General features: G+C 28.3%; 1 protein-coding gene across 5 annotated transcripts; it reads left to right on the top strand.

Annotated features, from left to right (window-relative positions):
• Window positions 1-259: 259 nt before the first annotated feature.
• LOC135962003 (putative sodium-dependent multivitamin transporter) lies at window positions 260-10,945 on the top strand. Of its 5 annotated transcripts, none has more exons than XM_065513677.1 (3): window positions 260-306; window positions 5,917-7,087; window positions 9,747-10,945. In XM_065513677.1, the coding sequence occupies exons 2-3, from the start codon at window positions 6,112-6,114 to the stop codon at window positions 10,559-10,561; spliced, it is 1,791 nt and encodes a 596-aa protein (XP_065369749.1). In that variant the 5' UTR covers window positions 260-306; window positions 5,917-6,111; the 3' UTR covers window positions 10,562-10,945. The 5 variants fall into 5 exon arrangements, with proteins under 5 accessions (XP_065369749.1, XP_065369748.1, XP_065369745.1 ...); XM_065513676.1 differs by having other exon boundaries at window positions 261-359; XM_065513673.1 differs by having other exon boundaries at window positions 267-861.
• Window positions 10,946-12,862: the final 1,917 nt, after the last annotated feature.

Consider the following 12,862-nt stretch of genomic DNA (forward strand, 5'->3'; position numbering starts at 1 on the left):
AGAAGAACAGCTGATTATTTTTGTTCACTTGTTTAGAAAATCGAACTGCCAATTCATTTGTGTTTGTAGTGGTGAAAAATACATCAAACCCAAAAGCTAAAAGACAACAACAGACAACTTTGACAGTTCAACTATTTTTTAACAAAAACAAAAAACCTGTTGTTTTTGTTCATGTGGTATTTGTTGTAGTTCTGTTGTTACCTTCTATAAATTCGCCTTGATTCTAATAAATATTTCTACACATTTTGGTCAGTTTTCAAAATCTATTGTGCCCGTGTGGATGTCTTTCGGTTATTATAATCAAAAGTAAAAGAAACTATATTATTTTAGACCACTTACTTTATTTTGTTAACTTGACGGTATTACTCGTGCTATAATTCTACAGTGTCATGTCATAATGTTTTCTTTCCTACGTTAAATAATAAGTTACACAGTGGAAAAAGCTAAAACAAAAACAACTCAATTTCATGTGTTTTGAAACGTCATAAAAACAACTGATTTCTCTTGGAGAGGGTCGCGCGATTTTGCGTAAAAAAACAACAAATATATACAAACAAAAACGAAAAAAAAGAAAAACAACAATACACACTTATAAAAAAATAGAAAATAAAACAAAATTTAATGATTGTGAATGTGCATTGGCAAAATATAGTCCAGAAAAAGAACAATAAAAGGTGATGATAATGATGACAATGATTAGCCAAAAAAGCCAAATATTTCACCAGATAATAGTAGGAAATAAAATTAATTGAAAATAAGAAGAAACTATTGATTTTCTAAGTGCATGAAACGAAAGTAAATAAAAAATCAAAGTGTTTAGAAACAAAATTGTATAACAGAACTGTGTAAAAAAAAGAAAAAGTAAATTAAAATGAGAACAACAACAATTTAATAAAACAATGCATAAAAAAATAGTTCAATTAACAATTTGTTAAGGAATTTATATACATTCATATATAAGAATTTACTTCAATTGAAAACAAATCAAAATAAGATTTATTTTAATTTATAAAATTTGTGTTTTAAAGCAGTTTTTAAGTTTGTCAATGGAATTTTTTTTTTGGTGTAAAAATCGTGTTTTTGTTACTTTCACAAAATTATTCTCCACCACTCCAACCTACCCCCTCTTGAGAACTCTTAAAGATATTGAACATTGAACTTGAACTGTGTGTCAGTTTGTTTTCTGTTTGATTATAACGTAAAATTTTGTAAACATTTTGTTTGATAATACATTTTAAATTACGTAGGCAAAGTTATAAAATGTTTATTTATTTTTTGTTAGACAATTTACTGCATAATTATTTATAGGTTCGTTGTAATCTAAAGAAATATTTATTCAAATAATTTTATTTTTAAAATAATTCCTATCTACAGTTTAGTTAAAAATGTCCACTTCCGCTTTATTGGAATGTTTTTTTTTTGTTTCTTATAGGAATTTATAAATTTCCCGCCATTTTTACGAATTTGCAATGTAATAACCAGTGTTGATACTAGTTAAAAAAAGAGCTGAAAAGGTCTTTTAAAAAAAGCTAAAATTATTAACTACTGTTAATTTGTTAATATTGCATCATATTTCCAAAAGAGACCCTAAACGTTTTTATTTTCTGTTCAAATAAATAGCTTTACTATTTAAAATAAATCATTTGGGAATATTCTAAAATATAATTAGAAATTTCAGAAATTCAATTGGAAATTTCTGAAGTACAATTACAAACTTCTGAAATACAATTGGAAATGGTATGGAATTTTTCAATTTCTATTGTGAGGTATATTTTGTTTTAAATTTAAATACAAATGGAAAATTCTGAAATATAATTGAAATATTTTGAAATACAAATAGAAAATTCTGAAATATAATTGAAAATTTCTGAAATTCAGTTAGAAAATTCTAAAATATAATTGGAAATTTCTGAAATTCAATTGGAATTTTCTGAAATACAAATGGAAGTTTTTGAAGTGCAATTAGAAAATTCTGAAATACAATTGGAAAATTTTTGAAATATAAATAGAAAAATTCTGAATTATAATTGAAAATTTCTGAAATTCAATTAGAAATTCCTGAAATATAATTAAAAATTTCAGAAATTTAATTAGAAAATTCTGAAATACAATTGGAAATTTCAGAAATTTAATTAGAATATTCTGAAATATAGTTGAAAATTTCAGAAATTTAATTGTAATTTTCTGAAATACAATTAAAAATTTTTGAAATTCAATTAGAAAATTCTGAAATATAATTCCAAATTTCTGAAATACAATTGGAAAATTTTGAAATTTAGTTAGAAAATTTTTGAAATACAAATAGAAAAATTCTGAATTATAATTGAAAATTTCTGAAATTCAATTAGAAAATTCTGAAATATAATTCGAAATTTCTGAAATATAATTCTGAAATACAAATGGAAAATTCTGAAATATAATTGCAGTATTCTGAAATTCAAATAGAAAATTCTGAAATACAATTGGAAATTTCCAAAATTTAATTAGAATATTCTGAAATATAGTTGAAAATTTCTGAAATTTAATTTTAATTTTCTGAAATATAATTAAAAAATTTTGAAATTCAGTTGGAAATTTCTGAAATAAAAATTAAAAATTCTGAAAATAATTGAAAATTTCTGAAATTCAATTAGAAAATTCGGAAATATAATTCGAAATTTCTATACAATACAAATACAAAATTTTGAAATACAATTAAAAAATTTTTGAAATATAAATAGAAAAATTCTGAATTATAATTGAAAATTTCTGAATTTCATAGGAAAATTATAAATTTCTGAAATACAAATTGAAAATTCTGCAATATAATTGCAGTATTCTGAAATTTAAATAGAAAATTCTGAAATAAATTTGGAAATTTCTGAAATTCAATTAGAAAATTCTGAAATATAATGGGAAATTTCTGAAATTTAATTCGAATTTTAATAAATATAATAAAAAATTTTTGAAAATTACTGAAATAAAAATGAAAATTTCTAAAATATATTTAAATTTTTTGTTTAAATTTTAAAAACTTTAAATATTTTTGTTTGAATGAATTATATATTGATAAAATCTATGAGATGTATGTATAGCTGAAGCTATCTCTATATGAGAGCTATGACCAACAAATGACCGGTCAATATAAAACATGTGATTTGAAAGCATCATCTATTAGAGATTTTCGTAAATATTCCATGTTCAATTACAGAATGCAACACAAAAAAAGGTAAAAAAATCGAATTTTTAAATTTTTTTCGATTTTTTTTGAAGATAGTTTTGCTTTTGGTTCTTTATGACAAGGGTTACAACTTTGCCTCAGAGAGTAAATCAAAATTCCGAACTGTTTGCAAGATACTATGAGCCTGTGAAAATTATCACTTTTTTTCAAAAATGACATCGAGGCCCTAAATCTTTGGTGCCCATAAAAAAGAGCATGACTTTGGGCAAAACTGGGAGACATGGGTCTTTTTTTTGGTCTTTATCACGTACTGTTGACTGTATATGGTTATATTTCCATGACTTAAAAAATTACACACAGAGTTATGTACACATATTAAACAGATTTATTAGCATCTCGCATCACGTTTACAAAATTTTGTGTTATTATTTGTTTTTCATCCGATGAAAATCGTTGAAAATAATTTTCCTCTTTTATGATAAATTTGTGATATTTGAATTTTGTTTTGAACAAAAAATAAAAATGTTGTTTTAAAATGTTTTAAAATCTGGTCTCTGATTCATAGTTATAATTTTAACTAAAATCAAATTGATTTGGCAAATAATTATAACTGAATGTTTCTTCAATGAATATATATATGTGATAGACACACTTGAAATGTGCGAAAATGATTCAGCATATTCTGATGGGCAGTCAAGACTTAACTACCGTTACCGATAAGATATCGTTACTAAAATAACTGCAATTACCGTTACCGATATTCTTTAAATAATTTAAATTATAAAAATTAGGGAGTGTAATTGATTAATTAAAATTCCTAATTAACAAATACTATAATTAACCAATTAATTTGAATTTTGATTTAATTATACCCTTCACCTTCGTATGTTATTCCGTTTGTAATTTCTACATTTTTCATTTCCGACCCTATAGAGTATATATATTCTGGATCCTTATAGATAGCGGAGTCGATTAAGCCATGTTCGTCTGTCTGTTGAAATCAACTTTCCGAAGCCTCCAAATAACTTACATACATACACGATTCATACATCAATATCTGCGGAATTTTCCGGCTCGGTTGCTATTTAAAATCGAGAAAATCAAAAACCAGGACAACCTCAATTTTTGACCTATTTTTTTTACATATATCTGGATTACTAAGTCATTAATATAGACAATAAGGATATCTAATGATAGATATTTCACAGACCTTTGTAATGACCATATATATTTTAACCCGAATTTTTTTTTTCAACAAAAATTTAAATTTTTTAAATTTGAAAAATTTTTTTTTTTAAAAAATTGAAAAAAACAAAATTTTAAAAAACAGTTTTAATTTTTTTTTCCAAAAAATTAAAAAACAACTTTGGAAAAAAAAATTTTGTTGAACTAAAAATATTTAAAATTTTTATTTTGAAGTATAATTTGGTGTAGGGTTTATAAGACTCGGCACAGCTCTCTTACTTGTTTTCTCTAAAATCAAAACAAAGTTATTAACATTATAAGATGTTTGAGATTTTTATAGTAAAAATCGATTCTTGGTATAAAATATGAGTGATCACAGATTGCGCTTATTTTCCCTAAAATCACAGTATTTACGAAGTTATTTAGGTTTAAGATATTTGAGATTTTTATACTAAAAAATGAATTTTTGAAATGAAATATGATTGATAAGCATTTTTTCTCTAAAATCGCTGTATTTACAAAATTATTAAGGATTTAAAATATTTGAGCTTTTATACAAAATAATCGATTTTAATTATGAAATGATTGATCAGCATATTTCCCCAAAAATCGTATTTGCAAAGTAATATGAGTGATCACAGTTTGAGCTTATTATCCCTAAAACCGCAGTAGTTACATAGTAATTAACTATTTAATACAAAAAACCGATTTTGATTGATTTGGATTGGATTTATCTACATAGCACACTGTTAGTTAATAAGTACCAAAAATAAATAAAATTTGAAAGACTTAATTGTTCGAATTTAACCTTCGCTTTACCAATACCCACCCGGGTGACCACATCGATTTTATTGGTTTAATATTTGTTTTAATTTTGTTTCGATTTAAATGAAATTTGTACTCACTGAACAAATTCTAGAGTTCTAGAGAATTTAATAGAACCATTTTAAACTTTTTATAAGGTTTTTTAAATTTTTTAAAATTTCGTTCGTCGCATATATTTATAGAAGTGTAGTGTCACCCGGGTGGGTATTGGTAAACCATGTACATAAAAAACCTTTGGTAAAGCGAAGCTTAAATACATATTTGATGCTATTAGTGCAAAAGTGGTGTAACTCTGCGCAAAAACGATTTCAGTTGCATCTGCTTTTGAATACCAAAAGGTAGCTTACCCCACTTTTGTATTAATATTGGTAATGTAAGGACTGTATGTAACACAAGAACAGCAACCAAAAAAAATTGTGGGTTACACCACTTTTGCGCTGATGGCCTGCCTCATTTGTTAGTTTTTGATAAGTTAAGAATATGATTTGAAATTTATTACTATGTTTATTGGTTTAAAAGATAAATGGGGTAGCGTATCAAACAACAGTTTTAGCCGTTCTCTCTCCTATAATGTTCGAATTTCAAAAAAAGTACCTAAAACCTGCCTCAAAAATGGAAATTTTCGGAGTTTACCCTATTGGGACCGAGACTATTCTGACCATAAAAATTACGTTGACAAATTTATACATGTGCTTTAAAACAAAATTCCTTAAAAATCTATAACATTTCCCTTAAAAATTATATAGTTAAGTAAAGCTAAGGCCAATGTAATGTTCCTGTTTTAAAAGAAAAAATGTGCAGAAGTACTCGTACCTGAGCTGGAAGCAAATAACAACAAAGTGTCCTCACAAATTACCTAAATCATCTACCTCGCTGATTTATAGCTATTTAAAACTATTTATAATTACAACCCACACTCTTAAAATATATATATTGTCAACATGTCTAATTTTGATGCCTGGGATTATGCGGTGTTGATCACCATCCTGGCCATTTCAGCCTCTATAGGCATTTACTATCGCCTGTCGGGCGGCAAACAAAAAACCACCAAAGAATATTTAATGGCTGACCAAAGTATGTCAGCGTTACCAGTATCATTTAGTTTAATGGCCAGTTTCATGTCGGCCATAACCCTGTTGGGTGTCTCCAATGAAAGCTATCAGTTTGGCATAATGTTTTGTGCCATCAATATTGCCTACATCTTGAGTACTCCCTTGGCAGCGTATGGATTTCTACCGGTGTTCTATCGCATGCGCACCACCAGTGTTTATGAGTATTTGGAGAGGCGTTTTGGTCACAGCATGCGTTTGGTGGCCTCGTTGGCCTATTCGGTACAAATGATTTTATATATGGGCATTGTGCTGTATGCCCCCGCCTTGGCTCTGGAAGCTGTAACGGGTTTAAGTCATGTGGCGGCCATTTTAGCCATTGGTTTGGTGTGCACTTTTTACTCGACACTGGGTGGCATGAAAGCTGTTCTCATCACCGATGTCTTTCAATCTCTATTGATGTTTGCCGGCATTTATTCGGTGATCATAGTATCGGCCATTAAGGCGGGAGGTCTTAAGCCTATTTGGCAGGCTGCTCAGGAAACCGGACGTTTAGATGTTTCAGCTATCTCTTTGGATCCTACAGTACGTCACACCTGGTGGAGTTTAATTATTGGCGGTATGGTTACGTATCTGTCGCTCTATGGCGTAAATCAAACTCAGGTTCAGCGTTTGTTGAGTGTGAGAGACTTGAAGGGAGCTCAAACTGCATTGTGGTGGAATCTGCCTATTCTGAGTTGTTTGAGTTTTAGTACACTATTTACGGGTCTGGCGATATTTTACTATTATCGTAATTGTGATCCTGTTCTGAATGGCCGTATTAAGTCAAGAGATCAATTGATGCCATTATTTGCTATAGATACTATGGGTAAGTGAATTGCGATGTTAAGTATTATTATTATTATTCTTAGCAACATTTTATTTTTTAAAGGAAATTTAATTTTCTTAAAAAAAACTTTCAATTTCTTTAGCAACATTTTGCTAAACTTAGCAACAATTTAGAAATTTGTTGTAGAACTATCAAAGTAGAGAAAAAAAATTAACTGAGAAAAAATACATTTAAATTTAGATAAAGTTTTCAAATACTTAGCAACATTTTGGCAAAAATATTTGTGTTCAAAACGAAATTTAATTTAAAGTCATTGGCACATAATCATAGTCAGAAATAAAGAATACTTTAAGAGAATTAAACTCGACTTTACTCAAGAGTGGACTTTAGGTCTATCATAGACAAGTTAAAGTATACTTCTGACGTTGAAGTCGAGTTTAAATATAAAACTAGCTGAAGCTGTTATTAACTCGTTTAATAACAGCATCAGCTGTTCTTCACCAAGTAAAAAAGTTCGGCAGAAAGTAAAAAAAGTTTTTCTTTAAAAAAACTCACAATTTCCTTGGCAACATTTTGCTAAGCTTAGCAACATTTTAGAAAATTTGTTCCAGAATTATTGAAATCTAATTTTTTTAGGTATAAGTTAAATAAGGAAAACATACATTTAAATTTAGTAAACATTTTCAAATTCTTAGCAACATTTTGCAAATGTGTACCAGCAACATTTATAGATGTTGAGCAACATTTCAAAAATATTTGTTTTTAAAGGGAAATTTAATTTGAATTTAGTAAATGAATTTTTTTTCTTTAACAAAACTTAAAATTTCCTTTGCAACATTTTGGTTAGCTTAGCAACATTTTAGGAATTCGTTTTAGAATTATTGAGATGAAGTTATATTTGCAGGAATACATTAATGAAGAAAATATACATTTAAATTCAGTGAGCATTTTCAAATTCTTAGCAACATTGTGGCAAATGAAACCAGCAACATCTGTAGATGTTGAGCAACATTTCAAAAATATTTGTTTTTAAAGGAAATTTAATTTTGAGTTAGTAAATTGACATATTTTCCCTAAAATACAAGCAATTTCCTTGGCAACATTTTGGTAAGCTTAGCAACATTTTAGAAATTTTCTTTAAAAGTATTGAAATCTAGTTATTTGTTCAGGAATAAATGAAGTGTAAAATATATAGATTTAAATTTAGTTAACGATTTAAAATTTTTAGCAACATTCTGGCAAATGAGCACCAGCAACATTTATAGATGTTGAGCGACATTTTAAAAATATATGTTTTTAAAGGAAAATTTAATTTTAAGTTATTAAATTGACATATTTTCCCTAAAAAACAAACTATTTTCTTGGCAACATTCTGGTAAGCTTAGCAACATTTTAGGAATTTATTTTAAAATTATTGAAATCAAGTTATTTGTTCAGGAATAAATGAAATGTTAAAAAATACATTTAAATTTAGTAATATTTTTAAAATTTTTAGCAACATTTTGGCAAATGAGCACCAGCAACATTTATACATGTTGAGCAACATTTCAAAAATATTTGTCTTCAAAATTAAATTTAATTTGAAGTCAGTAAATGAATATTTTTTCTTTACAAAACTTATAATTTCCTTAGCAACATTTTGGTTAGCTCAGCAACATTTTAGGAAATTAGCTTAAAATTAAATAAAATCAAGTTATTTTATTAAATGAGGAAAATATACATTTAAATTTAGTGAGCATTTTCAAATTCTTAGCTACATTTTGGCAGATGAGCACTAGCAACATCTATTCATGTTGAGCAACATTTCAAAAATATTTGTCTTCAAAAGTAAAATTAATTCGAAGTCAGTAAATGAATATGTTTTCTATAACAAAACTTACAATATCCTTAGCAACATTTTAGGAATTTGTTTTAGAATTATTGAGATGAAGTTTTATTTGCAGGAATAAATTAAACGAAGAAAATATACATTTGAATTTAGTAAACATTTTCAAATTCTTAGCAACATTTTGGCAAGTAAGCACCAGCAACATTTTAAAAATATTTGTCTTCAAAAGAAAATTTAATTTGAAGTCAGTAAATGAATATTTTTTCTTTAACAAAACTTAAAATTTCCTTAGCAACATTTTAGCAATTTGTTTTAGAATTATTGAGATGAAGTTTTATTTGCAGGAATAAATTAAACAAAGAAAATATACATTTGAATTTAGTGAGCATTTTCAAATTCTTAGCAACATTGTGGGAAATGAAAACCAGCAACATCTGTAGATGTTGAGCAACATTTCAAAAATGTGTGTCTTCAAAACTGAATTTAATTTAAAGACAGTAAATAAGCTTTTTTCTTTAACAAACTTAAAATTTCCTTAGCAACATTTGGCTTAGTAATATTTGAGCAATATATTTAAATCAAGTTGGTTTTAAAAGGAAATATAATTTTAATAGCAATTTCCTTAGGAACTTTTTTTAGAATTATAGAAACCAATATAAATTTGCAGGAATAAGTTAAATGAGGAAATTTTAGTGAGCATTTTCAAATTCCTAGCAACATTTTGGCTAATGAAAACCAGCAACATTTTATCAAAATCCTAGTAACATTTGTTTAAGGAAGCACCAGCAATAGTCCTAGCCTTATTTATTTACAAATATCACTTTATTCACCTACTTACACATTTTTATTTTCTCTCTTCTCTCATTTCAGGTCAATATCCCGGTTTATGTGGCCTCTTTGTTTCCGGAATCTTCTCCGCCAGTCTGTCAACCGTGTCCTCGGCCGTCAGCTCACTATCGGCTGTAACACTAGAGGATTATTTAAAACCTTTGTATAAGAAACTTTTCAAGCGACCCATGTCCGACTCCAGTACCACTTTGCCTTCGAAAATAATGGCCTGCCTTTATGGTCTAGTGTGCATAGCCTTGGCCTTTGGAGCTGGTTCTATGGGCGGTGTATTGCAGGCTTCACTTACAATTTTCGGTGTGGTGGGTGGTCCGCTATTGGCTGTTTTCACTTTAGGCATGTGCACAACCCGAGCCAATCAAAGAGGCGTAATAGCTGGGCTTTTATGTGGTCTAGGTTTTGCATTTTGGATTGGTTTTGGAGGTCCCAAGCCACCACCACCATCTTTGCCTCTATCCGATGATGGCTGTGTCGTTGCTACAAATGCAACTTTAGTAGCAGAATCATTAAGAGTCATAGAGGAGCTTGTAAATACTACAATAAGCACCACCACCGAACAGAGTTTCACAGCGGCGGATCAACAATATTTCTGGCTGTATCGTCTGTCTTACATGTGGTATTGTGTTATAGGTTTCATTATCACCCTTATTTGTGGCTACTCTTTCAGTCGGCTGCTCGAACGCTTTGGCTTGGCTGATAATTCTCAAATATATTTGGATATATCGTGCAAACAAATCGACTATGATTTATTTGTGCCCATTTTGTCGCGCAAACTGCAACATCAAGCTGCTGCCTCCGAAGAGTTGGGTAAATTAAATTATTGTAATGCTATGACTTAAATTTACTTAATTACAATATTATTAATGTCATTATTACGTTATTAGTTTCTATTGTAAATTCATTAGAGTTTAAGTTTTTCATATTCGGGTTTAATTTGAATTAAGTTTTAAAAGGGGGTTCTAAATATTTTAAATTTTAGTCATCTCATTAGAGAATACCTGCTTACTTATACATACTATGTACTTTAATTCGAGTTTTTAGTTTAATTTTTAAGTTTTGAATTGTCTGTGTTTAAGAATTTTACTTATTTTTAAATTTACTTAATTTTTAAAAAATTTACTTATTTTACTTAATTTTTTTATTTGATATTAATTTAAATTAATTTTTAAAAGAAGAATAATATTGAAATATATTAAAAGTGGACTTTAAAAGTTCAAATATAACACATTTATGTTTTTTTTTTATTATTATTATTTAGATTTGAAGGATAATAGTGAAGTAAAGAAGAGGAGTATTTAATTACATTGTATTTTAATTTTTGTATGTATTTTATTTTGCTCTCAGGAATTTCTTTTGGAATTTTATTTTTCAAACATCACTTTTGATATTAAATTGCGCAGTACTATTTTACGTTGTAATTCAATTAATATTTTTCTTCTTATTTTTTGTTTTGTGGAATTTCTTTTAAATTTTCATTATTCAAACACAATTGTTGATCTTAAATTGCGCAGCAGAAGTTTAGAAGTATATTTCTCCATCAACCCTTAATAACTCCAAGGAATAAATACAACTTTTTACTTATACGCAATTTCAATAATACTCCTAGCATCGCAATAAATAGTAGAGGTGGCTGTGTATGTACATTATATTGTTGAAGTGCGATTCAAATTGAAGCGTATATTCCTTGATACAAAATTATTACATTTTTGCTATGAGAGAAGTAGAGAATCTTTTACGAGGTAAATATTAAGAACCTTACATTGCACTGCGACGAATCTTGTATACCCACCATCAATAAGTGACAATAAAATATTTTTCTGATATAAGGGTTATATAGTGCGTAGGGTCATTTAGGGTCCAATCCTCACAGAAATTGGTAGAAAAATTTAGAATCATATAAAACTTGTTTATGTCCAACTTAATCACGATTTTAACTATTAAAAGGCAAATATGAATATTCAAATCATTTTCTAAGGGGGACCTTGTATGGAGGCTAGGCACAAATATTGTCCGATAATTTCAGAGTACTTAGAACTAATGTGTAAAAAATTTTATGAGGACATCATTTATGGCTGCTCAAACAGTAATTCGGGGGGACATTTGTATGGGGGCTAGGCGATATTGCCCATTTTCAATACCAAATAAACATTATCAACAGAGAATTTCAACCAGCTAGTTAATTTCGTTTAGACCCTATCGTGTTTTCAACAGACGAACGGACATAGCTAGATCGTCTTAGAATCTTATGAGGATCCAGGGTATATATATCCTTTTTGGTTCTACGATTAATATTTCAAGATGTTAGCAACGGAATGACAAAACGGAATAAGGACCTACGATTGAAGCTAAAATATGACTGTATAAAGACCTACAATTGAAGTTAAAATATGACTGTATAAAGACCTACAATTGAAGTTAAAATATGATTGTATAAAGACCTACAATTGAAGCTAAATTATGACTGTAAAAGGACCTACGATTGAAGCTAAAATATGACTGTAGGAGGACCTATAATTGAAGCTAAAATATGACTGTATAAAGACCTGCAATTGAATCTAAAATATGACTGTAGAAGGACCTTCAATTGAAGCTAAAATATGACTGTATAATGACCTACAATTGAAGCTAAATTATGACTGTAGGAGGACCTACGATTGAAGCTAAAATATGACTGTAGAAGGACCTACGATTGAAGCTAAAATATGACTATAGAAGGACTTACGATTGAAGCTAAATTATGACTGCATAAAAACCTACAATTGAAGCTAAATATGACTGTATAAAGACCTACAATTGAAGCTAAATTATGACTGTAGAAGGACCTTTAATTGAAGCTAAAATATGACTGTATAAAGACCTACAATTGAAGCTTAAATATGACTGTGGAAGGACCTACGATTAAAGCTAAAATATGACTGTAGAAGGACCTACAATTAAAGCTAAAATATGACTATATAAAGTCCTAAGATTAAAGCTAAAATATGACTGCATGAAGGCCTACAATTGAAGCTAAATTATGACTGTATAAAGACCTACAATTGAAACTAAATTATGACTGTAGAAGGACCTACGATTGAAGCTAAAATATGAATGTAAAAGGACCTACGATTGAAGCTAAAATATGACTGTAGAAGGACCTT

Source organism: Calliphora vicina, chromosome 5 (assembly GCF_958450345.1).
Source record: "Calliphora vicina chromosome 5, idCalVici1.1, whole genome shotgun sequence".
NCBI classification, from domain to species: domain Eukaryota; kingdom Metazoa; phylum Arthropoda; class Insecta; order Diptera; family Calliphoridae; genus Calliphora; species Calliphora vicina.